Source organism: Amblyomma americanum, chromosome 3 (genome assembly GCF_052857255.1).
Source record: "Amblyomma americanum isolate KBUSLIRL-KWMA chromosome 3, ASM5285725v1, whole genome shotgun sequence".
Taxonomy (NCBI): Eukaryota; Metazoa; Arthropoda; class Arachnida; order Ixodida; family Ixodidae; genus Amblyomma; species Amblyomma americanum.
Window position 1 is genome coordinate 105,808,717 of NC_135499.1, and position 22,461 is coordinate 105,831,177.

A 22,461-nucleotide genomic window follows, 5' to 3' on the forward strand; every position below is an offset into this window, starting at 1 on the left:
ATTTGCCGGCTTCCGTGAGCTGCAAGGTAGAGCACTGCACGAGCTCGGGCCGGCCCGGCCTATGTTTGTTTCGCAGAGCCTGGGCGGGGCCCGGACTTGAAGTCGCGGGCCCGGGACGGAACCGGGCCCGTACATGGAGAGGCTGCGTAGGTCATTTGATTCATTATTGCAGGGTGAAGTACACTTAAAGTGTTTTAGCAGCGACACTGATGGAATAGATCCATATATCGTTGAGAACAAAAAATATTCAGCTCTTGTTTGCTTAATTTTGTCGTCTGCTAAGTTGCATGTTCCTCACACAAGAAAATGACAAATAATCCTGGTATATTTGTTTCGACTGCTGCCTGAAACATCTCGGAAATTAAATAATCCGGAGCTAAAATGTTTACAGTGGTTTATCAATAAACCACTGATAATACTACTTTTTGCTGACGCAGAATGAGAGAAAGTTCATTTGTAGGCCGACTTTAATCAGCGTCACTCACTGTGCTATGTCCAGGTAATTTCCGACGCGCACACCTCGCTGTGCTGAAGGACACAAGAGAAGTTAAAAAGAAAACGCGCAAAATCCAGCAGCGGGCTGCACTACAGCGGCGTTATTAATGAAGCTTTGTAACACAAGACTCATGACTCATTTGTTCCAGTGCGTTCGCCTACTAAAGTACACAGCACCACTGAATTGGCTGTCCCAGCTATCGACAGCACACGCCATAAGGTCTGCCAGAAGGCGCTCCGCACGTGCTCGGTTTTGTGTCACCGCTAACGACTGGACACTTGAAGTCATTAAAACCGCCGCAGAATGAGCTTCATTCGATTGCTCGACGGGCAGCCGTCTGTTCCAAGATAATTCTGAAGCGAAAGCTTCACTACGCCAGGTTTTTGAGGGGGCAGCGTCAGTTGAATTTCTCTGATTGGTTGAGAGAGGTCATGTGACCTACTGACGGCATTACAATCTGCCCACCGTAGCAGGTGGCAAATGCCCCATCGGACTGTGAGCAACCTCCCTACCGCAGCAGGTGGAGATTAAATTGATTGGCCGAGAGACCACGTGAGCTTTTAACTTCATCTGATGATTCAGCCATGCGATCTCGAAGCGTCTCGTCTAACCAGCGACGCGGAGTCGGAGGTTTCTTCAACTTCGGCACTGAACGCAGAGATGGTTTCAAGTGAGACGGAGCGCCGGAAGACTGACATTGTGATCAGACTCAGCGAGCCTGGCTCGGCTACACGTGCATTTCATCGACTCTTCACAGACAATCCGTTCGGCAGTGTGTGTGGCGTTCGTGAACGTAGCCATGCAAAGGAATTGCTTTCGCTTCTCACCAGGGTTAAGCAAAGTTTAAACCGCAGCTAATTTTTGACTGCCTGCCTTCGCCTCACAAAAACGCATCTCTAAGCTACGAGAAACGCCATTGGAGAAAGCTATATTGGTTAGGGCACTTCGGGTGTTCAAACATAAACTACGGAATAAACAGGATCATTTATTCTTGTGTCCACAGAAACGCAGTCAGTGCGGCCATGATACAACCCGCGAAATCGTGATCATTAAAAAAAATAAATGCCAGGACGTTTTAATAACTATATATACAGCGCGGGCCATAAAAAATGACATTAAAAATCTATAGCGCATCGCAAAGTATAATGCACGTTTTGCAACCCTTTTCATTTAGTTCTAGGGAATTCGAGGCTATTCACAGACAAGGCCACTGTTCAAAACAATTGGCTATGGTTTAGCTCTTGTTAAACCTGGAGTGACGCGAGAGCTACATCTGACCGAGTGGAACTCGCTGAGTCGAACTGCAGAAAGTGAATATTTCGCCGCTCCCTTTCGCTGGGCGTTCTTTCTTCATCTTTGTACCTGGACGTGAATTCTCTCTCTCCTCCTCTCCACTCCCCCCTCGATACGGCGCATGCGCACAGCTGTTGCAGCTCGGTTTCGCCTGCGCGCCGTCAGCAGCAGCAGATGCTCCGCGCCACGTGACCACGGCGCCGCCAAGGAGCCCAAGGGGCGCCACGCGCCGCCAAGGAGCTCAAGGGGTGCCACGCTGAAGGCTCAAAGTGCTGGCGTAGTGTAGCTCTCGCTACAAAAGCGAAGCGGACGAACCCACATTACATTTTCTTCTTTTTGTATTTACCAAATTAATTTTTTCTAGACCTCCTTTGTTGGCCACTTAATTACCTGTGTAGCATGAGACTAATTGCACTCAGTGAACAATTTACCTCTTGAGCTGCTGTGGGAACGGACCCTGGCCCAGGCTGGACCATGCCTAACATCGAGCTTGGCGGGCCGGGCCCGGGCTCAGTAACGTGAAAATGTAGCAGGCCCGGACCGGGCCTGAAACCGCGGGTCTGGGCGGGATCTGGCTTTGAGTCTCGGGCCTCGGAATGCGGCCCGTGCAGTGCTCTACAGCAAGGTACTCCAACCTGCACTTCCCCACTAACATAAACACAGCGCCCACAGGGCACCAATTCATCTCTTTATTCGACGCAGAACCAATCGATGACGCAGTATCACGAGTTCACCGCCAGCGAAGAAATCAATAGAGCCTCACATATGAAAAATAAAAATTGGCACTTCTCCGCTGCGCGCGTAGGGGTAGCACTCGGCGGATTAGACAGCGAGGACAAAGGCCGACAACACGAGAGCTGCGTTGAGGACATATGAACGCTCTGTTGTATACTCACACGTCACTCCTGACTTGTGCAGGGAAGGCCTTCAAAGAAACGCAGGACTTGCAACTGAGCAAAGGTTTCAAAGCCAGCCTTTCATACGGACCGATGAGAGGCCGAGAATGTTTCTTTCTTCATCCTCTTCCCTAGGGAAACCTCACTGCCTTTCTTCGGCCATTAGGGAGGAATAGCGGAAAATGGGGCAAAATGCGAGGTTTTCGTACTTAGCACCCCTAACTTATAAACGTGCAATCAAATTAACCTTATATTTATCTGGCATGACCTGCCATGTGTCCACTGCAACTTAAGGCTGAAGAGGTTGATTTTCCCGACCAGAGGAAAAAATTAATGTGGATTAGCCCTGCTAATCCAGGATATACAAAGCGAAAACGAGATTGAGGTCTCCACTGACCCACGGAGCCGGTTGTGCGCTTTTCCTTTCGTGAAAATGAACAGTCTTTAATAATAATTGTTTTTTTGGGGAAAGGAAATGGCGCAGTATATGTCTCATTTATCGTTGGACACCTGAACCGTGCCGTAAGGGAAGGGAAAAGGAAGGGAGTGAAAGAAGAAAGGAAGAAGGAGGTGCCGTAGTGGAGGGCTTCGGAATAATTTCGACCACCTGGGGATCTTTAACGTGCACTGACACCGCACAGCACACGGGCGCCTTAGCGTTTTTCCTCCATAAAAACGCAGCCGCCGCGGTCGGGTTCGAGCCCGGGAACTCCGTATCAGTAGTCGAGCGCCCTAACCACTGAGCCACCGCGGCGGGGCAGTCTTTGCAAAGTTGTCAACGCCAATGAACTCTATGAACGCCGTCGGCTCACTTGTTTTGTTTAGTTTTTGAGGAAAGGAAATGGCACAGTAACCGTCTCACATATCTCGGTGGACACACGCACCGCGCCGTGAAGGAAGGAATAAAAGAAGGAGGGAAAGAGGAAAGAAAAAACTGAAAATTGAAAGTTGGATTTTGAGGAAAACCCGCCGCGGTGGCTCAGTGGTTAGGGCGCTCGACTACTGATCCGGAGTTCCCGGGTTCGAACCCGACCGCGGCGGCTGCGTTTTTATGGAGGAAAAACGCTAAGGCGCCCGTGTGCTGTGCGATGTCAGCGCACGTTAGATCCCCAGGTGGTCGAAATTATTCCGGAACCCTCCACTACGGCACCTCTCTTCCTTTCTTTCTCTCCCTCCTTTATCCCTTCCCTTACGGCGCGGTTCACGTGTCCAACGATATATGAGACATACTGCGCCATTTCCTTTCCCCCAAAAATCAATTATTATTAACACCGGTCGCTCGGTGTTACTAGGGGCGCATGCGCAGTAGTGACTAGGGAGCGAGAGAGAGAGAGAGAAAGAGTCGGCGGCGGCCACCTGCGCCGTGCATGACGTCACTCGTGCTCCGACATACGCCGACTCGCGCGAAGCGCGGTGTTGACCAGCGTAGTGAAGCTTTTCGCTTCAAAAATTGCGAATTGCCAGTACGTGAAACAGGTCAAAAATGCGATTTTCTGCAGGCAACATTTTTTGGCACTGTGCAGCACAATAAGTGGTCAGTTAATACAATTGGTTATTGACATTATGCAGCCTTTAGGAATTGTCGCGCTTGGCGTTCATAAAATAGAATTAGTTTATTCGATGGCAGATGCCGGGGCTAGCAAAAATCTTTTCCTTCCTTTTTACTATTATTTTTAATAAAACCACTACCACCACCACCTATCGGCAGGCGCCAACATACCCAGCAATTCTGGACAAAAGCATTTTTGAGCGGGAAGCCGTTCATGGACGCAATTTTTTTCCTATAATGTAACATTTCACTATAACAATCAATATATCCGCAGATCATCTGACTGCAGTCCTGTATTTTTTTTCTATTCACGTTGTTGTTATCGTAAAAGGCATTCCGCATTGGTTTCCTACGGCAGTTTTTAACAGTTCGATGCAATCGCTGGAAACATTTTAAAAGAAAGATTTTGCTACATATCATAATAATGTACTATTACCTTCAGTATTTCCATAACAGTGCCTTACGATGTTCCAATTTTCAAATCTTTTGTCCGAAAAAGCTGGACTTGCGGCGAAAAACGCGACACGTGGCGTCGCGGTAACGTCGGGCTGCGCAGTGTTCCTGTATATGCCCCCGCAGGGAGCATATAGAAGAACACTAGGGCTGCGCATTTCTCAGCCCGCGTCAGAACTTCCTCCGTCCACGGTAGCCACCCTCTGGATTCTTCCCGTGGCAGACGCCTTCCGGCCTCTCCACTTTGCCACCTGCCACTGTTGGCAGGAGGTCCCCGGAGGTTTCAGAAAACGCCGCCCACGGACACCTTTTTCCGACGTGGGGATTCTAATGTTGTCGAATTAAAAAATTGTCTTGCTTGTTTTCTGTCATCAAATATGCCTTCATCATCACCACGGAAACATTCTCGTGTTTGAGGCTATAGCTTGTCTCTCACTGTGCTGGGCGAACCTGGTTATGGCCAGGCTGCAGGGAGAGCACGCGTTGTTCTTCACCCTGTTACACCCTGGGGAAACTTGTGGGGAGCTATGCAAGGGAAAGTCGGAAGCTAGGAACGCAATGCGATGCCTCCCACATGTGCGCTATTCTCTCGTGTTCACAGCCCACCATGCAGGTTTGGAAGTTCTACAGTATTATTTTGCTTCGGGCCTCACCCGCCGACCCGCCGTGGTGGCTCAGTGGTTAGGGCGCTCGACTACTGGTCCGTAGTTTCCGGGTTCGAACCCGACCGCGGCGGATGCCTTTTTATGGAGGAAAAACGCTAAGGCGCCCGTTTGCTGCGCGATGTCAATGCACGTTAAGACCCCCGGCGGTCGAAATTATTCCGCTGCCCTCCACTACGGCACCTCTTCTTTTCTTCTCTCAGTCCCTCCTTCATCCTTTCCTTTACGGCGCGGTTCAGGTGTCCGCCTATATGTGAGACAGATTTTGCGCCATTTCCTTTCCCAAACAGCCAATTCAATTCAATGTGGATTAACCCATTAACGCTATCGCGTCATACCTTCAAGGCCAGTTTACGTGTCCCCTCCAGATTTCTTTTCTGATTTTTTATTCCTATCCTAAGACTATCCTAAGATTCCTATCCTAAGATTTTTTGTTCCTATCCTAAGACGGAGAAGCGAATTTTAGGGCGCCTGCAGACAGATACTCTACTTTGTCCTGCCCCCGCCGCGGTGGCTCAGTGGTTAGTGCGCTCGGCTACCGATCCGGAGTTCCCGGGTTCGAACGCGACCGCGGCGGCTGCGCTTTTATGGAGTCAAAACGCTAAGGCGCCCGTGTGCTCTGAGATGTCAGTGCACGTTAAAGATCCCCAGGTGGTCGAAATTATTCCGGAGCCCTCATTTACGGCACCTCTTTCTTCCTTTCTTCTTTCACTCCCTCCTTTATCCCTTCCCTTACGGCGCGGTTCAGGTGTCCGCCGATATATGGGACAGATACTGAGCCATTTCCTTTCCCCAAAAACCTATTATTATTATTATTATTATTATTATTATTATTATTATTATTATTATTATTATTATTATTATTACTCTGTCCTGCACATGAAACATTACGATCCTAACACGGATGGGCGATGCCCGCACTGTGGGGAGATCTGTGACATCTTCCACATGGTGTGGGCATGTACTCAAAATCCCCACCTCCCCCCTTCCCCTACCCCTTTCCAAGAGGCATAGGATGCAGCTTTCCTCAACTGCTCCTCGCTCGAGTCCCAAAGGGCTCTGGTGAAACGGGCGCGATACGGGGCCTCGCCATGCGGTGTCCCGGACTAGGGACGCCGACAATGTAGCGGGGCCACTCTGACTCCCAAACTCTATTCCACAAAATAAAAGTTTTCACCACCGAAATTATTCCGGAGCCCTCCACTATGTAACACCTCTTTCTGCCTTTCTCCTTCTTTCATTCCCACCTTCCTCACTTTCCTCACGGCGTGTTTGAGGTGTCTACCGAGAAGTCAGTCGCTGCACCATTTACTTTCCTGAAAAACCACTAATTTTAATTCATGTTGAAAGGTAGCGCGAAATGAATAAGGATCAAATTAAGAAGCAAGACGCGACACGAGCGCTTTTTCGCACAGGGTACTACTCTCCCGGGAAATCCTCCTGACTCAGAAACAAGGTTAGGCCGGGACACGTGTCTGGGCAGACGCTGTTACCCTGCCTAGTTGGTTGATTTTCGTCTGTGAGGAGCTCGCATCTGATGCTTTCTGCAGCTACGCAGATATCAGCAACACCTTTGTGGAGCTAGCAGAAGCACAGCACGAAGCACAGCTGCAAAGACTCAGAAACACGGCTGCAGGAAGAGCGCTCCCGACAAGGTTTGGTCGCGACCCAAGGAGGCATCTCGATCGATCCGCCGATATACCCGACGAGATCCGTAAAACCCTGCAGGTCAATCCCATTCCGGAAAACATGGACCCAAATCTCCACGCGGCCAGGAGACAGGCGCGGGAAGATTATGTGGAGAGGTACTTAGCGAAATTAGAAAACACAGTCTTCACGGATGCAACCATGTATCCATGGAATAGACGCGAAAGCTACTACAAGACAGCTTCGGTGGTAGTTAATAACGCAGGCAATCTAATCACCTGCGCAACTACGCAACTACACGTAGCGTCAGGATAGCGGAAGCGGAGGAGGTCGCTGTTGCGCTGGCAGCGGCTGAGGGCTATCGAAAAGACGAATCATTGGTCATCCTAACGGGCTCAAAAGAGACATGCAGAAACTATACGAAAGTTAGAATCTGCAGGGCTGCCTTAGCTATCCTCCGCCAAGCAGTACACCTCAGAAAAACAGCAACCCACAAATTAATCTGGATTCCGGCACACACGGGGATAGAAGGAAACGAAAGGGCTGACAGCTTGGCTCGAGAGATCACGTACCGAGCCGAGCGGCCATACGCCCTGGGACAGCACTTCACCGTGGAGATCGGATTTTCAGAATACCTAAACTATCAAAGAGGCAGGAGAATTAGATACTCCCCGCCACATAAGGGCCTCACACAACAAGAAGCAGCTATAGTTGGCGGAGGCTGCAAACGGGAACATTCTTTAACCTACATATACTTAGCAAGATGTATCCTACACAGTATAGGAACACATGCCCGTGGTGCGGGGCAACCTCCACGATTTACCATATAACCTGGGAGTGCAAGCGAAACTACACGTTCCACCAACACAAAACCCCGAGTGCGGAGCAGTGGGAGAGCCGGCTCACCAGCTGCGAGCTCGCCGCCCAAAGGGCAATGGTGCAGCACGCAGGCGAAGCAGCGCGATTCAGTGGAGCCCTGGACTAGGGGCCCAACCCTGCTTTGAAGGTCAAGAGTCTTCAGCGATGCAGACGAAGACCGAAGGCTAAACCCCTAATGGACCAAATAAAGTTTTTCTCTCTCTCCAGACGTCTTACATATAATGTCGGAAGTTCATGTATTAGCACACCATCGCTTTCTTCAACTGGAAAGGAACTAGCATCATAGAGAAACATACTTACGTTTCTCTATGCTAGCATACCTAGACTACATGTGGAACTGATTTCAACTTCTTTTGGTCTTCCTCGAATGTGACAATGGGTTCCTGCTTTTTGTATCATATCTCTTGTTACTCAACATTGCCACCTTTTGAATTTTTTGCCCTACACTTTTTATGGTGTTATCACTTGGTTATCTTTTTACGAAGTGGGTATATATTTTAGTTGCGAAAAAGCGCTCGTATCGTGTCTTCTTCCTTTGGGTACTTGTTCTTTTCGCGCTACCTTTCACCATGAATCAAGTTCGATTCGTCCAACTTTCCACCTTGCCACTAATTTTTAACCCTTTTTGGCGCGAGGTGTCAAATTTAACCCACCTTTTAGGTTGGCTTCCATCGCCTGGAGAGAAACATAGGGTACATTTTAAGGTCCTGCTAGCTCATGAATGAAGAGAGCTCCTTTCATGGTCTCTAACCAAACGACGCTGAGGTGAATGCGTTAGCAAGTGGGATCTGAATTCGTGAGCGTTTTGTGTTGAACTGAGTTCATTCACATTAATGACAATAATGTTTTTCGTTACTCTGCAGCGATTGTTCAAACTTCCACCGTTTCGTGGGAGATGGAGCTTCCTTGTGCCTAGTGCTAGGGTGCCTCGATGCCAGCGCCGCTGTACAGGGTGGCGACACCATTTGACATGCGCCGCCGCCTTCTCCGCAGTCCCCATCTTGGGGCAAGTCGCTTTTCGTGCCATTGCTGCGGAGTGTACGTAGCTGTGGTGTTGTGCGCCGGATGCTGGATGACTGAATTGCGATATCGTGAAAACTAGCGCACCAGACTGTTGTGTTCCATTGTGCACCGGCTCGACAAAGACAGGAGGCACCCGATGTTTTCGTTTTCCACGGGATGAGACACAGAGAAAAGTGTGGGAGGCGAAAGTGAGCCGTAAAAACCGGAAAACGAATGCGAAGACCTTAGAAGTAAGGCACAATACCTAAGCTGCTTTTTATACATGTCACACGCATTTATGCGCTTCCGGTAGCAATAACACTATTCCATGGCGCTGCACCCATTCCCTTCCAAGCACTAACTTTGTGCGGACTGAATTATTTTTTTAGCTTCTTCGCCAATCTCGCATTGCGCACAACAGATTTTGGTGTCTCTTCCACGACGTTGCAGCATCACTACAAACGTGAATATCAAACGTGTTGCATAGACAGCATTGGCATCGGGAGTAGACCGCTGCGTTTTTGAGGCGGAACATTTGAATTCACGGATGTGTGGTCTTATAAGCTAATATATGGACAATTGCTTCTGCTATATTCCTGACAAACGAGAAAATTTAGCGTCGCACCGCAGCGGTGACCAAGTGGTTGAGCATTCGCCTCGCATGCGGGAGGTGCGGGGTTCGATATCCAGTGCCACCTGGTACCAACCGGTGATACAATGGGTACAACCTTCCCGCTGGTCTGGTGCTCGGCTTATTTAGGGTGAAATGCTTGGAAAATGGGTCGTTGACCCCACCTTGAGTAGTCGAAAATACCTTTTGCTATGGCCCTCTTTGGCCATAGATGCCCTTGCGCCATAAAAGAAAGAAAAATCAGCGTCGCTTTGAATGAGTGACACTCGACTTCAGTATCATTCGCGGAGTGCAACACAATTATCCTTAGTGACTAGCGCTCAGGAAAAGGAAACGCAGACTGTGAACGACGACTTTTGGATGTAAAAAACAATCCTGTAAGTCAGCCGTACTAGAATTTGACCACTTAGCGAGTACTAAATTAAGCGAATCACCGGTGATATACGTCCCTTAGAGCTACATTTTCTCAAATTATCCGCGGGAAAAATTTTCGGGAGGTCCTTGCGATTCGTAAACAACGCGAAAGTTAGGTCCTCGAGAAAATTACGTCGTTCACAGTCTATGGCTCGCAGTTTAAGGGAACTTCTGTCGTGAACTGGAAGGTGCCGCCGCGTCGCCTTGCGAAAGCGGTCGCTATACGAAGCAAGCAATACGAAGCAATACAAGAAGATCATTCCAAATGAAGCTTTTATTCCCTGTATAGCGACACATCGCGAGGCGAAGTGCACCCCCGTCGAACACGCAATGCGAATCTAAATTCGAGTGAAGTTAAATTTGTCGGTCCTGCAGCCGGATTTAAGCTGTACGGCAGGAAAACTAGATGGCACCAACCGGTTCAGGAAATGCCTCCTCGTTCAGCCAGAGGCAGATTCAAAAAATTGCCGAGAACTGTTGTGAAATAAAACGGTATGCGCCTTAGCGAGCGGTTTACGATAAACCACTGCGATGCAATGCTTTTTGATGGCGCGGCTGACTGAAAAGTAACTAGTTGTTGATCTGTAGCAAGAGAACCATATGAAGCTTTATCAGCTCATTCATGCCCAGCGGTGCCGAAAGGCATTGCTTTATAAAGCAATCACTCTAGTCAAAATAATCGCTTTGAGCATCCGAGACGGCCAGACAGAGTATGCTGACCTAGCTGCACAATAGTCCTTTCTCTCAGAGCTATGCATGCAAAGCATACTCATTTTCTTTCTGTGAACAAGAACTTGGCTGTGGCTCAACTCGGCTGAGCCAGGTTATACCGAGCGAAAGCTCGATTAAGCATGGTTAGACACGGTTTAGCTTTGGCGCAGCGCAACGGCGATACCGCATAGGCGGCGAGCGCTGCCCTTCATTCAGCAAGAGCGAATCACGTGGCTAGTCACGTGACACGAGTGGCGAGAGCAACGGAACGAGCGGTAACACCTGCAGCGAGCCTCCAGTTAGGGGTCAAATCCAAGCGTCATTTGACCTTCAGCTTTGCAAGCGCGAAATGGAGCTTTTCGCTCCAAAAGTTTTCACAACTGCGAGTACATGTGCAAGAACTTTGCACATCTGAGCCTGATAGCGCAAACGCATGCTGAACAAGAACATCGGCCGACGCTCCATAGCCCGGAGTGTCTTTGTTTGCCCGAAGGTCGCGGACGCGAAGGCAGCGTCTTCACCCTGTACACGGCGGTGCGTTACATAGAACGAAGCACCCTACCTTGTACCCACCACGTGCTCTTGCGTTCGGAAGCGGATGAACGTTGATGAAGGCGACGGTATCCAAAGCACAGCGCGAGAGGCTGGAGAAAGGCTGCGGCGTTGGCCGAATGGTCCAAAGCAGCGGCAAGCGAAGTTGATCTGTTCGTGCTGCCGCGGGTTCGAATGCCGCTCGAGATTATAAGTACGATAAGTTTATTTCTGCTCCCGCTTTCTCGGAGGCTTCAGAGAATGACCGAGTGCCTGGCATCACACCCTTCCCGTCTTCTTTCCCGCCAAATTTGTCCAAACGTCGGACGCCGGGTTCTCGTTCACATAACCGTTCAATGCTAACGAATTAAGTGTAACTGCAAGAAATAAGAACGTTCCTTTTTCGTTTAGAAGGCGACGTATGTAAACGACAACGTTGCAGATATACACGGCAGAGCTCGCCCGCCGCCAAGGCGCCGAGGAGCGTGGCAATTACCGATAAAAAGCAAGACCTGAAGCTACATTTTAAAACAAAATAAGACATATTTATCACAGAAACGCGCAATAGTATTTTGCCGGTATGGGATACCGGCATGTACCCCTGTTAGTTTAGTGGCTGAGCCGGTTTTGCGATCAGTGTTTTCAATACACGTCGAAGACGAACGAAAACGCAGCGCCAAAACGTACGAGTGAAATGCGGCTAAAATCGAACTCGCGAACTTCGCTTAAAGCATCCGAGTGCAACAGCCACTGAGACACTGCTGAGAGTTTGTCGGTCGAAAGGGAGGCTGCGTGTGATGAAAACCATACAAGTTATCAGTCATTCTTTCAATTTGCTGTCAGGATTCAAAATGCGCCTTTTCAAAAATTTTCGGCACAAAATCTGCGAACAAGCAACTTCGTAGAGCAGCTCTCGAATGCTTTCTGGATTTATGCGAAAGGCATAGTGCGTTCATCCAGAACTTGTGGGGACTCGCCCCCCTCCGTACCCCTGGGTTTGCTTCACCGCAATGCGTCCTCCCTAGTTACCTTATATAACAAGTGAGAAGGCCTGCGTAGCAGCTACGCTAGCGCCAGAGACGGCGTTGAGGGCGCGGGATGGAAGCTCTCTCTCCGGCCTCGGGAAATCGTCGCGTGCAGACGTTTCAGCCCGGCGCTCCGCTCTCCGCCAGCGGTGCAAGGCCTCGTGGGAACATTTCCTGCAAGCTCGCCCCGTCCGGTGTCAACCGCGGTTCAGCGAGGAAAACGCATTTATCCCACTATTTCACATTCCACAAACTGCATCACAGCCTTGTTGATGCTGGACCAACCACTCTCTCCTTTTCTCACTCCCAAAGTTCTGCGCCTCTGCAGAGACACGTTTCGTTTGCTTTTCTACGAACTGTTTCCATGCAGTAGAAAGGCTCTGATGTCCCTAAGCCGCACATAGAGTAGGGACGCCGCGTTGAAGAGCTCTGGATTAATTTCGACTTTCGGGAGTCTTTCACGTGAAACTGCGCCGACTTTGCACAGCACACGGGCGTCTCGTGCATTTCGACCCATCGATATTCGCTCATGGAAGACGGGATTCGATCCCGCGACCTCGGGCTCAGTATTCGAAAGCCGCAGCCAGTGATAAACTGCGGCGGGTCGGACACTCACCGTATACTAATGCTGCGTACCTACCCTGAGCTTGTCACTTTACACACGCATACGTGCACCGTTTTTCGAAACACAAGGAACCAAGAGCTTTTGAAGCCAGAAGAACCAACAGCAATATTTAAGCAAACTGCATGATTAGCAAGAATGGGTAACACGGAGCCAGAGCCCAAAGCCGGGCCCATACGTGACTACCATTAAGTCCACCCATACAAGCAGAGTACCCGCATCAGCCACTCGGCTATTTCAAGGCATGCACATCTGCAACTATTTGCAAGCACACTGCAGGTATTTTTTTGTTTGGGACCTATGCATGAATCAATCTGCAAGTCTGGACTTCCGAGTAAAATTTAAGTAGGCAGTTATTTAGTCGCCGCGAATTTATTAACTTATTTAACTGCCGCCAAAGTCACTAATTATGCTTGGATCACTACGTCAGGCTCGCCAAAGTAATCAAAAGTATAAAATAACGGAAAGCGCTGTCTTAAATGCCCTCCGTTACATGCGGTGAATGCGAAAGAATGCACGTAGGGTGTTCGACTGTGGCGATGTCGTACTACTCTAATACAGTGGCTAGCGAAGCTGATATGTTCGCGCCACCCGAATGGAAGTTGAAGACGACGATACACAAAACCAGCGCGAGAGACTGACAGTTTAGCGCGTGGGGTGTTGTGCTGCGGCGATGGCGCCGTGCTCTAATGAAATGGCCAGCGAAGCTTATCTGTTCGTGCCAGCTTAGGTTCAAAACCCAGTTCGGGAGTAATTTAACAGAAAAATTATTTTTCCTAACGATGCAGGCACTGCTGACGACGTCATGAGGTCACATGGGCCTTCAGTGCATTTCTCGTGAACGCCGGACACCGCGCTTCGCAACTGATTATCCACATAGGGCGTATGACTTAATAAGCGACCTGCAATTAGCAATGACCTTTCGCGGAAACTGCACCCAATCGAGTACAATGGGCCCTTTATACAAAGCACCCACAATAACTTTATGCAGAACGCCCACGTGATAGCAGAAACGCCTTTATTTCGCGCCTTTTACGTCACAGACGATTATGCTCATGGGTCGGCAGGATCGGAAGCATGGCCGGTAGTGCCGAGATGACTGCCACGTCTACGACGGCGCAGCGTTTGAAATCGACATCTGCATGCACGCAAACTTGTCGGAAGGCACACACACGACCGGTAGCGTTTAGACTGTGCCCAAAAGTAGACTGTAGGTTGAGGTAAAGGAAAAAATTGCGAGATAAGTGCCGATTGAAACTCTCTGCAGTCATGCACACCGGTCCCTGCTCCCGCATGGTGCCTCCACAGGGGCCTCTTTCGCTACGCTTCAGCATACCGATCCTCTCCCGGATCCATGGCCCGGACGCCAGGCCTCAGAAAAGGTGCCCATGTGCTGTGCGACGCAAGTGCACGCTAAAGATCCCCAGGCAGTGGCATGTATAGGGGTGTTTCAACCGCACAGGGTGAAACATTGGGGGGGGGGGTCAACTCGGAATGAGCTCGAAGTTTTCATTTCGAAACTCGGGCTGCTTACTGGTCTGAGAGCACACTGTCAGTCGCGATCCCGATAGGCTATGGAGACATCTCAGAGGCATGCACCGACCCGACAACAGGCCAAGCATTCTGCAGCATTCAATATTACTATCATTGTCAGTGACTGAGTCAAAAATTTGGTGTGGGTTGAATTAGGTGTCTAGCCCTCTCCCTCCCCCTAAAACACCCTCCACCCCACTCTGTCACCCTCCTTTGGACCCCAGCACATGCGGGCCTACCTGGTAATGAGGCAGCTCATGCCTGCGCTAGGTCGCCTTGTGTACCCCCTCACCCCCCCGCGCACTCAACAAAACCTCTCGATATCGCAAGATTCTGTGGCGTCAGCTTCAGACCCACACTTTTCCCACTCCTACTTTCTGCCACCTCATTCCTCCTCTGCTTGCAATTTCTGCTTGGCCAGAGCCAGCCTCATTATGTGGGGCTGCGTTCATCCTCCAACACAACCCCTCAATATTCTTCATTCCAAGAGCAGTGGGAGGCTGCCCTGCACAGCCCAGCACCTGATCTCCGGGACAAGATCCTCGACTGCGCACAGAGGATAGCGGAGGCCTACCCAGCACAGGACGTCCCTCCCCCGCTGCCCTTAGTTATACCTTCTGGGATAAACAAAGTAGGTACTCACTAACTCGACTTTCGTCACATTCATAAGTCAGTAGAATTTTATATCGCACAATCCCTTCACTAGACCTGGAATTGTTTACAAAGCGCGTGCCTAAGCTGAATGTATGGAATGTGCATATGCTACTGCATTTCAAACTGTGACAATGACTTCCCTAAACATGAAAACTCTCAGCATGATGCAAGGGTGGGAGAATAGAAATGTTACCAGTGTATGTTAAAAAAAAAGTTGGTGTGCCAAACTGTCGGGTGTATTTGGTCATACAGTTACATATGTTGTGAATAAAACACTTCTCTAACTGTACATAGGCTACTTTTGAATCGAGTAACTATGTAACCTGTGAGTCACTGGCAGGTAATCAACCTGTACAAATTACTGATGAAGGGATTTTAGTGCACACTGTGAGCTACCACACAGCGACAAAGTGCACCAATTCTCACGAAGCACTCTTCTGTTCATAAACAGCTATGACACAACGTCATTCACCCTAAACAAGAGCACGGCTAGCGTGCCTTCCGTTCGAGACAAGTGAATTAAAAGTGAACGCAGCTTCTGCACTCTCTCAAGGTTCGCCACTGCAGTAGGAATGATGGTGTCGAAACAAGCCGAACTATAATTCGCCATGTGAAAAAGCCACTACTTCCCTAAATCGCCATGTTCAGTCGACACGGCAGCTGGCTTCTCTGTGAAGAGCAAAATCAAACAAGCCACCACAGCCAGCCCTTGTCTCTAGAGGAGTGTAGAGCAGTAACGGTAGGGTTCAGTGCTTGCTCACTGTCCCAGCGCTAAAGCCACTTTCAATATTTGACACTAACGTCACAAAACTGACATGAAAAATGGTGCCAGCTCCACGCACCACGCATCATAGCCATCACGGTGCACCGCTGACGGCAGCGTCCTGCACAAATCAATGGTGTCACACAAAACCTATGAAATACAAAATGCATGCACACAACTGCTGCGACAGGAAGTGTGAACAAGACAGTAAGGAATGAAACACGATGAAAGACTGCAACAAATAATTAATTTCACAGAAAAAAGGGGGGGGTTGCTAAGGCAGGTAAGATTAAGGCAAAAAGCAAACTAAAACCCACACCTAGCACCATAGCAATTCCCAGCAGTAAGAGCGGAAAGCATGTACGACCGTGTCACCCAATCCAAGCAATGATGTGCTCCCTTGTGAACCCAATCCAAGCAATGATGTGTTCCCTAGTGAACTTGCAAACACAGTTCAGAACATGAGCGCGACCGCAGTGCTCGACACACCAACTACTGCCACCAAGTTCCAGAACATGTTGGTCACGTACACACGTGTCCCTTGAACATAGGAACAACACTGTCAACAGCTCTCAGCACAAAGAGAACACATCCACAGGTACTCTCTTTATTCTAAATCATTTACAGCACAGCCATCTGGTTGCACAAGCATAAGATTTGGATCCTGTTCGATGTCACATAATGACCTCATGAAAGACACTTCAGAAAAGAGGTACAATAAGCTTAATTTCCCTCAGGACAATATGGTTGGTTGTTTTTTTTTCCTTCAGGAAATGATGTGGCATAAAAAATCGAACACTGTACTGGCGTTCCAACAAGCAAATCACAAAATTGCAGGTGTCAACAAAGGCCCTGAGCACCGCTCTGAAATTTTATCGAAGGAGATGACAAGGGGCACTACGGGGAAGTCTCGTATACAAAGGAAAATACGCGCTCCCACCAGTCAGGGGACAAAATGGCATGCGACAGTTCGTTCAAAAACAACCATCACTCTTGGCACAGAGAACGTCAAACATGGAAGGTAGTCAAAGTCTGCTGATAACTTTTCACGTGCCAACGGCCCGCTGCATGAGACCTAACGCAGTTTACTTTCGACGGACCAACACCTTCTATGCAGGCTCCAAGCGCAGCGCGTTATCAGTACTCCATCCGAATAATGCCCACTAAGATGAGCCTCAAGCAAAGAACTTTGCTCAACCTTACGGTAATAAAAAAAAATGCGCTCCCTTGGTCCCTGGAGCACTTTGCGGCCTGTCAGTGTTGCAAACAATGAAGAGTCTGTAGTCACTAGCTCAGTTATATTTCTATACGACCAGCAGTACAAACCAATGTAACAATGCTTGCAAGGTCACCATCCTCCTGACTTCAGGAAGACAGAATTTGTAACTTGCACCGGCTGAAGCTTTTTTTTTTTTTAAGGAGGCCTCGAAGCCAATGTATAGCTTAAGTGTCCCTCGCAAATGCGTCGGCAAGAAAACAGCCGGCAAGAGTGACCGTTTGGTGTTCGTCTCTCCTTGTTACTAAGAAAAAGCGGCACCAAACGAGTTTCAGCTGACGCACATGTATCCGGGCCGCCTCTTCCACACGGCCGCTCTACACATGCATGCCTCTCCTCCTCCAGCTCCACTGGCTGAAAACAAACCGCGAGCTCCTGCAGCACATGCGCAGTTCATGTTAGTGACAGTCTCATGCGATACATGGCGGTAGCTGTCAGGCACACACTTGCCACTTCGCAGGCACAGCTGGCACCTCGTGGAGCCAGATCGCACCTACATCTCCCAAGGGTGTTTGTTTTCAACCAGTAGCAGATGAATTTTTGCCACTTCCCAGAGAGGCATCCAATCTTGTGAAAAAGTAGGATACCGGTCCCGAGGGTATTCCGATATTACATGTTTCAGAAACTTCACACTGATCAAGCGTCAGGTTCAAGTCAGCTTTGACGAACTCCCCTCGTTCGTGGTGTCTTTGCCTTTGTATTTTTTTTTGCTGCTGCAACTTCCTAGATCTTGGCTGTGAGCGATACAATGCCCTCTCCGTTTCCTCCGGAACACACTCGAACTAAATCACCTAAGCACCCAAAAGAGGTAGCCTAGAATTATGCTGAGACGAAAGGAAAGCACTTGTTGCCAGTAATTTACACAATTACAGAAAAAGCGTTAAGTAGACTAAAATAGCTGCAAAACTTGATTCCACCAAACTAGACAGTAAATGTGCACTGAGGACAGCTCACACATATACTGCACAGAAGCCTAACTCTAGTTTGATCATAATATACCAAAGTAAAAATACACAAAAGGTCACCACACATCTCTAACTAGTGAAAAGAAAGCAAGCCACCACAATTAGGAAAAGATCTTAAGAAAGCAATCATTTCGGGCTCTTCATTTTCCAACAAGCACAAAAGAAATTGTTTCAACATTGACTCATTACTTCTGTTACTCCCTGAAGAACAGTAATTACGCATTGAACATTAGAGAGGTTCTAGTTTCTCAACGTACCCAAGCAATGGCAGCAGCTCAATAATTTCTGATCTCTTTGACTCAAACAAAAAAGACTAAATAATGCACTCTGCCAGAACTGATTAACACTGATAGTGAAGCAAAGAACCAAACGCTGTACGAAATGGCGTGACTTAACACCTTTAGTGGCACACCCGCAATGACAACCTCAACACATTGAAAGCTGCAGGTGAAGCAACGCAAAAAAAAATATTTATATAACCACTGCAAAAGTAGTGCACACTCGGAGATAAATGTGCACACAGATTATGGAAATTCAGCTGCAAGTCAAACATTAATTCCGAAGTCATTAAACTCCATGTCATCTTAAATGTTTCAAGTGCAACATAGACCCACCTGACCCTTTTCCTGTCTGCAGAGAAAAAAAATGGTAAAAAAAGCTCCACAGCACAGCTCCTTGGAAGGTCATTATGCTCAAAGAACTCTCATTGTAACATAGAATGATAACATGCTCAGACCACAGCAAGGAGCATATTTTTTGCTCTTCCAGTAATGCATGATGAAACTAGTGCTGAAAAAAAAAAACCATTCCTTTATCCTAGGAATGCGAGATCACAATCATGTAAAATCAGTACACCAGTACCTAGAGCTACAGCTAATATATCACAAATTGCACTGCAAAGTTTCCATACCGTCTCACACCCAACACTGCCCAAATGTTTTGGGACTGATTCACGACGAGCGTAGGAGTTAACGTTTCCAAAACTAACAAGCTTATAACATGGCGCTTAAGGAACTGCAAGGCCAGACAAAACTATAAAAGGATCCACTGGCCATCCCTAAATGCTGCCTAGGCGCCTAAATAAACTCTAAAAAAAATAAGGGGGGGGGACATGTGCACAGGTACAAGGGGGGGGGGAAAGAAAACATAAAACACCATTAGGCCTGCTTCGAGGACCGTGTCGCATGCCCAGCCAACTCGCTTATTCCTCTATAAACACCCCACATAGGTACCCAAAAGGGCACGTTCTCATGGGATGCAATTTGATCCTGCGCAGTGACCATGCTCGATGTCTGCCACATGATTACTAGCGCATGATATGACCACACATGTCGGGAATATAGAGATCACCCTTGACCATGAGCATCCGAACGCACTGTGGTTCACTCTAACAGGGAAGGAGTTCTGCAGACCATTTTCCTCAGATAAGAAAGTGGGAACCCGCCCTGTAGGTTTATTGAAAACTGCTCTCTTTCTAACGTCATATTCGGTGTGCCATCTTTCCTTCTCTGAGGTTCAACCTGTCGTGGTTTACTGTTTTCGTTAGGTAAAGCTTAAGCGTCAAGTGCACTTGTGCTTAGACACCCAGAGTTCTCAGCACTTTCACATTATGCCAATCAGCACATGCCCACAGAAAATGTTGCCTGCCAATCCCCCACAAGTTTCTCCAACCACCACCTTCATAAGCAGATTGCATTCAGATTCAACTATACGACCATTTGAAAACGAAGAACCCTTGGGCAGGAGGCATTCTCTTTGGTCATGACAGCAATTTAAAAAAAGAGAAATCCTCACACCGAAACTGCTTCCAAAATGCACATAAAATGACTAAGCTAGCACAGCTTCTGTGGATGAAAAAAAAAGTTACCAACAAGATGTGGCAATTTTGCTAGTGGACTACCACAGCTCTACAATGAAGCTACGCAGCCATACTCCAAAAACCTAACAGTCCTGTAAATAAATCACAAATGCACGAGGAAACAAACATTCACAGCAAAAGCCCAAAAAAAAAGATAAGCACCGACAACGCACTTCTGAAAAGCGACCGTAGGATGCCAGTAGACTACTTCTGTCTGAAGATTTCAAAGGATGCCACAAACGATGGGACAGTAACACGGTTGCTATGTAGAGAACATTCCTGTCTCACTTTGTTTTGTCCCATTGCTTGCACTCATCATGCACCAATCGCACCACCAACCGCACGCACCAACCGGTGCAGGACTGCACTCTTTGGACTTCTGTCTGATTGCTGTAATTGTTTGACTAAAAGTGCCAATGTCATAAGGAGCAAGCCTCTCTACCGAGCTGACCCTCATAACTCATAAGCCCTTCCAAGGAATCTCACACTAGCTGTTACACCTAGGCAAGCAAACCATTCAACATGGATCTGCATACATGCATGCACGTTTGTTGAATTACACTGATGCTCAACATGGCAAGCACAGCAGCACGACAACGTTGCGAATTCCACAGAATACACCATTTAAAACTGAAAGCTGTAGAAGAAACATAACTAGCCTACCTTACATGAAAATACACAAGATAAATACCAGCAGGATTTCATTTAGATCCACACCAAAGCTGCCAAGTGGCATGCTCAAAACATGCGGCCACCGCACAAAGTCTGCGCGCAGTGCAAAGTCGCGCACTCATCCGCGTCTGCGCGGACAACTGCGCAGCTACGCACACTCTACATGCCTCAAGCGTTATGCCACGGTGGCTGCACACCACCAGCGCCTTGTTCAGAGTCAACGCATGTTGGTTAAAGCCCTGCCTTGACAGTGAACATGCAACGACATCGGTGGCGAACGGTCACGAACTGCAGCAGTGAACAATACGATGTTTGCTGGACAAGTCAATGCCCCACTCGTTTTGAGCAGACCATGAATAGCCTTCCGATCTTGGTACATAAACAACCGTAAGCACTAAGAACATCTCGATGTCAACATTAATAAGAAGTACCGCCACTTCTCAGTTATCTAACCCAACACTCGTTCGGTAAGCAGCCCTTTGTGCAGAACACTGCGGCTGGCTCAGTGAAACTTTTTTTCCAATGTTTCAGAGGGCGGGACACTTCAGGAGAGAACAGCAACTTGTAGCACTGTCAAAAGCTCACTGTAAGCACCACTCAAATATTACCAATTGGTTGGCTGAACCAATCACAACCGTCCATGATGACGTCAAGATGCTCTTCAGCACAACAACAGAACACCACTCAGATGGCGTTTATATCAACAACCTTGTGACATCAAAAGTAGACACACAATAATCAGTCCCAATCAAACTTGCAGACCTAAGAAAACAAGATCACAAAAAGCAATCAACCACAAAAAAAAAGGACGAAAAAGGCAAGAGAGGAGGGGGAAAAATACACCCCGAAGGTGAATGCACCACCTGTACCCTCCTCTCTCTCATGTAAAAAAAAATACAAACAAGAGTGCTGCACAAGACAGCAAGAGAACACATACTGCTTGGAGTGGAATGCACAACGGTTTCTTTAGGGGGTGGACAGATTAGAGCGTTCTTTGTTAGAAGTTGCCCGCAAGCCCCGGCCGATCGGCGGTAGGCCGGAGCCCCACGGTCGTGCCCTAACCAAGTCCGTGATCCTCAAAAAACCCTTGCGGAGTTTCTTCCTACAGGGGAAGGAAGAAAGAGAGAAAGAAAAAAAATGGGGGTCAAGTTTAATGGCCCAGAAACAGCCAACATGCCATGGGCACAAATGTAAGACAACACCACAGAGGCAGGGAGCTTCAACAGGGGTAGGAGCAGAGGACAGAGAGGTACTACTGTGTATCCCTTTTGTACCCCTAGGCCTTCTACTTGACTGCAAGGGAAGGAACAGAGGACAAAAGGAAAGAAAGAATACCAAAAGACACTGGATGAAATACTGCTACGCAACAAATGGACAACACTGTATATGGGCTAAGCCCATCAGTCCAGTGCAGTCAAGCGTACGCAAAGCAAGCCCTGCATACAGCACAACGGTGGACAATGAGAGACAAGGCTTCGCGCTGATGATGAGAGTGTTGAATGTTGCTGAAGTGTAATCAACAGTGGCAAAGCTGGGATAAAACTTTGGCTGCTGTGTATGCCTTTCTCTCTTTCGGGAAACAAGAATGTGATTAGGCAAGCAGTGGTTAATTTAGGCTTACTTAGTCTGGCCATAAGACGTCAAGGTTAAACCATGCCACAAGGCACAAAGCCAGGGTTGCCGCCATGAAATGAATGTCGGCCCGCGTTTCACTGATGGGTACCACATGTGTGTCGTCACAGGTGACACATTTCAAGCACACCAATCGTCACATTTTTAAGTTTCAGCGAAGAAAGAAGTGCTCATTGCCAGCTAGTGCAGCTTCAAGTGTCCCCACCATAGGCAGGCCCCATAACTTGAAACTGCCTGCAATACCTCCTCGGTATATCACAACCTTCGTGAGGCTGGGAGAGATGCGAACCCAGTTGG

The 22,461-nt window shown here is 48.3% G+C and overlaps 1 protein-coding gene across 1 annotated transcript in view; it reads right to left on the bottom strand.

Annotated features, from left to right (window-relative positions):
- Positions 1 to 16,354: 16,354 nt before the first annotated feature.
- The window catches only part of AP-1sigma (AP-1 complex subunit sigma-2), a 524,179-nt gene continuing 518,072 nt past the window's right edge, over positions 16,355 to 22,461 (bottom strand). Inside the window, exon 6 of the mRNA XM_077657685.1 lies at positions 16,355 to 21,634. Within this exon, the coding sequence (XP_077513811.1) occupies positions 21,590 to 21,634 (45 nt within the window). The 3' untranslated portion in view covers positions 16,355 to 21,589. The remainder of the gene's footprint in view (positions 21,635 to 22,461) is intronic.